The 4,509-nt window shown below is 36.7% G+C and overlaps 1 protein-coding gene across 1 annotated transcript; it reads left to right on the top strand.

Moving 5' to 3' along the window:
• The first annotated feature begins 255 nt into the window (after positions 1 to 255).
• LOC122586725 (MDIS1-interacting receptor like kinase 2-like) lies at positions 256 to 4,009 on the top strand. Its single transcript, XM_043758714.1, has 2 exons — positions 256 to 3,064; positions 3,416 to 4,009. The coding sequence occupies exons 1-2, from the start codon at positions 256 to 258 to the stop codon at positions 3,733 to 3,735; spliced, it is 3,129 nt and encodes a 1,042-aa protein (XP_043614649.1). The 3' UTR covers positions 3,736 to 4,009.
• Positions 4,010 to 4,509: the final 500 nt, after the last annotated feature.

The following is a 4,509-nucleotide window of genomic DNA, read 5'->3' as shown; positions in this document are numbered from 1 at the left end:
TTTCTCATGAAAGTAGACAAATAGCCGAAAATGAATGAAATCGGCCATTTCCTTGTATTTTCAAGTACATTATTTGTAAACATAAGCAAGTACTATATAGAATTACTCAACTTGTGGATATTACCAAATAGCACGATACTCACTTTATAAGTGTGAACCACTTCAAATGAATACATTTATTATTATTATATTTTATTTTGTCAAATGCGCTTCTATAAATTTTGTCAGAAAGAACATCATGCTTGCAAAGGATATATGGCACCTCTATCCTTCAAGGAGGCTTTCTTACATTCAACAGTAATAGTCTTATTACTTGTTACACTTTTCTTGACCGCTTCTTGTGCTGAAGTTGATGCCCTTCTAAGATGGAAAGCAAGCCTCTATAGCCAAAACAATAGCACTATTCTTCTACCTTCATGGACAGACAAAAATCCGAACAACATTTCAGGTCAAAGAATACTGGTGTCTCCATGTAATTGGTATGGTGTTTCATGCAATGTTAATGGAATCATCAACAGATTAAACCTTTCGTCGTCTGGTTTAAGTGGTACACTTGATAATTTCTCGTTCTCTTCTTTTCCGAATCTTGCTTATTTTGAGCTTAGTTTTAACAACTTTTCCGGGAACATCCCATCTGAAATTCTTTACCTGTCTAAACTTGTTTATTTTGATTTTTCTGCTAATCGATTCTCTGGGATAATCCCACCGAGAATTGGACAGCTAAGAAATCTTGTCACCCTTCACTTGTACAATAATCAGTTAAATGGTTCGATTCCACCTTCCATATGTCAGTTGAGATCTTTAACCGCGCTTGCTTTGAATATTAACCATCTTTACGGTTCAATTCCTACATGTTTCGGTCAGTTGTCCAATCTTAGTTATTTTGGACTCAACAACAATAATATTTCTGGTTCCATTCCTTTTGAACTAGGAAATCTTTCTAATCTAAAGTCGCTTTATTTGCAAAACAATTTTCTCATTGGGTCTATACCTAAATCTTTTGTCAATCTAAAGAAGCTAGCCGACTTAATTCTTTCCAATAATAGGTTAAATGGATCAATCCCAACAGAACTGGGTACTTTGGTTTTACTTGAACGGCTTGAGCTACAAACAAACGATATCAGTGGTCAAATTCCTAATTCTCTAGGCGAACTCAGATCCCTTTATATTCTTCGCCTCTTCCAAAACCAACTTTCTGGTCCCATTCCAAAAGAATTAGGAAATTTGGTATCTCTTTCTATTCTAGAGTTGAGCGAAAACAAACTCAATGGTTCAGTTCCATATTCATTCAGTAACCTACAAAATTTGGAAATTCTGAATCTCATGGTCAATCAACTTTCAGGTCCTATTTCACGACAATTAGGGAAGCTGAAATTAGTTAGAATAGAAATTAGTCAAAACAGTTTTACTGGTAGTTTACCTGATGAAATCTGCAATGGAGGAAAACTTGAGAGACTCGTAGTCATTAATAACAAACTGACGGGTCAAATCCCAAAAAGCTTGTTCAATTGCACTAGCTTGATCCGTCTACGGCTAGATGGAAACCAGCTCACTGGAAATGTTTTTGAGAGCTTTGGTGTCTATCCACACCTCAATTATATAAGTCTCACCGATAACAAGTTTTTCGGTGAGATCTCGGACAACTGGAGCAAGTGCAAGAACTTAACGGCCATACACATGGGAGGAAATCAAATCAGTGGTAAGATACCGGCATCCCTTGGAAACTCTCTTCAACTAGAAGTACTTAATTTTTCTTCCAACTTTTTGGTTGGAGAGATACCGAAAGAAATTGGAAGATTGACTCGCTTGGGGGTACTTGTTTTGAGCAATAACAGACTTTCTGGTGTCGTACCTCTAGAACTAGGGTCACTTGCTGAACTCTCGTCGCTAGATCTTTCCACAAATGTGTTGAACGGGTCCATTCCGTCTTCACTTGAGAATTGCTTCCAACTATTTAGCTTAAACTTGAGCAACAACAAATTTACTGATGAAATTCCAGATCAAATAGGTAGATTGTATCAACTATCTATTCTTGATCTGAGTCTGAACTCACTCACCGGTGAGATACCTTCGGCGTTTTCAAGTTTAAGTCGTATGGAAAACCTCAATCTTTCACATAATAAACTTTCTGGTTATATTCCAAAGAGCTTCGAATTAGTCAATGCCTTCTGGAATATTGATCTATCATACAACCAGTTAGAAGGTCCCATTCCCAAAAGCAAAATCTTTAGTAATGTTTCAATAGAAGCATTGAAAGGGAACAAAGGTTTGTGTGGTGATGTCAGCGGACTGAAAAAATGTGCATCAGGAAGACAAGCCTCGAACCGAAAGCGCAAGCTTTTGCTCATGCTTTCACTTCCACTTCTTGGAGCTCTTTTACTTGGCGGTCTCTTGGGATTTATCGTTTTCTATAGATGGAGATCGAAGAGAATGCTGTCATCACCACAAATGGCAGATAATAAAATATATATTGAGGATTTCTTTTTGATTTCAACATTTGATGGTAGGGAGACTTACCACGAAATCCTAAAGGCAACCAACGAGTTTAACGAAGCATATTGCATTGGTAAAGGTGGGTGTGGAAGTGTCTACAAAGCAAGATTGACATCTGGTGATACTGTAGCAGTAAAGAGACTTCAGTTTCATGCGTCCTCTGAGTTAATCAATCGTATGGACTTTCTGAATGAGATAAGAGCATTGACCAGAATACGCCACAGAAACATTGTAAAGCTACTTGGCTATTGTTCACGTGGTGAAAACTCAATTTTGGTTTATGCGTATCTTGAAGGGGGTAGTCTAACTAGTATTTTGAGCAACAACAACAGTGCTCAAAATTTAGATTGGAGGAAAAGGGTGAACATCATCAAAGGTGTTGCATACGCCTTATCGTATATGCACCATGATTGTTCACCTCCTATCGTTCATCGAGACATATCAAGCAAAAATATTTTGCTTGATACAGATTATGAAGCGTGTGTTTCCGATTTTGGTACATCAAAGATTTTGAACCAAGAATCTTCGAATTTGAGTCACTTAGCAGGAACATATGGATACATTGCACCAGGTACATTTATTTTATTGTCACAAATGTAATTAGATACACAAATTAACATGTTATATCATCCGTAAGAGCACTAGCTAGCAGAGCCCCTCCTACCACTGGTCCCTGTCAGCGCCACATTAGAAAAGTCCTCTAGTCTGGAACCCACCACTTATTTAATCCCCACCGTTGAATTTGAAAAATAAAATTAATAAAAACTACTCAACAACTCGTGTTAGCAACCACGAATGGCCTAAAAAATGAGTGGACCACAAGTCACACCCAACTCGTGGTCAAGGGGATCACAAGTCAACAATGAACCACATGTGGTCTGCTCTAAGGACATTAATCGTGTTTTTTTTATTATATTTGCAGAACTTGCTTACACAATGAAGGTAACAGAAAAGTGTGATGTGTATAGCTTCGGGGTTCTAACGCTGGAAGTCATCAAAGGAAAGCTTCCAGGTGATATAGTAACCTCTTTAATATCTCCACAGCTGAACGAGAAGGTTGACCTTAAAGATTTGATAGATCAACGGCTTCCTGTTCCGCTCCCAGATATCAGAATAGTTATAACATCATTATTAATTCTGGCAAAAAGATGTGTTAATCCAAACCCCGAAATAAGGCCTACAATGTATGATGTTTCGCAAACAATTGCATCATTTCTTTGCGACACAACGTACAAACAGTAATAAAGTTGTGTAGTGACAGTAAAACCTGAATAAACTAATAGCATTAGGACTGAGATATTTTATTAATGGGTTTAGTGCGACGGAATGCAACTAACTATGCAAAAAAAGTTATAGTGTGCATGAACTAACGTTTTTGTTTATTGTATGCATAAACTTAATAAAAAAGTTTAAATCATGTAACTTTTTGCGACCGACTAATCAAAACCTTACACGTAGCCTGTTCAAAAAAATTTTTTTTTGCACGTGCCAGCTCATATTGGCTGTCATGTATACACATTGTATGATTTGAATATTTTTACTAAGTTTATGCATACAATAAAAAAAATGTTAGTTCGTGCACACTATAACTTTATGGGCATAGTTTGTTTCATTCCGGCGCACTAATCCCTTTATTAATTTAGTGATATATTATTATATCAAATATATTAATAAATTATTTATCTAAAGAGGTTCATGTATGACTTTCAAAATTTGTTATGAATAATAACTCTCTAACTGGATCTATTCCCAAAAGTTGGCTTCGAGAATCCGTTGAACGGATTGATTTATCCCAAAAGAAATAGGTAACTTAGACTTCACTCGAATGGCTCTTGTTATACACTAATGAACTTAGTGGCCCTATTCCTTTGCTATAGGTGACCTCAAATCCCTTCGTGTTCTTCGTCTATATTCAAACAAACTTTGTGGTCCTATTCCACGAGAGTTCGGAAACTTAGCATCTCTAACTAGTTTGCAAATAAGTAATAATCAACTCAATGGGTCCATTCCAAGTTC

This window comes from Erigeron canadensis, chromosome 2 (genome assembly GCF_010389155.1).
Source record: "Erigeron canadensis isolate Cc75 chromosome 2, C_canadensis_v1, whole genome shotgun sequence".
Classification (NCBI taxonomy): domain Eukaryota; kingdom Viridiplantae; phylum Streptophyta; class Magnoliopsida; order Asterales; family Asteraceae; genus Erigeron; species Erigeron canadensis.
The sequence above is the reverse complement of the archived record's forward strand: the minus strand, read 5'-3'. Positions and strand labels throughout refer to the sequence as shown.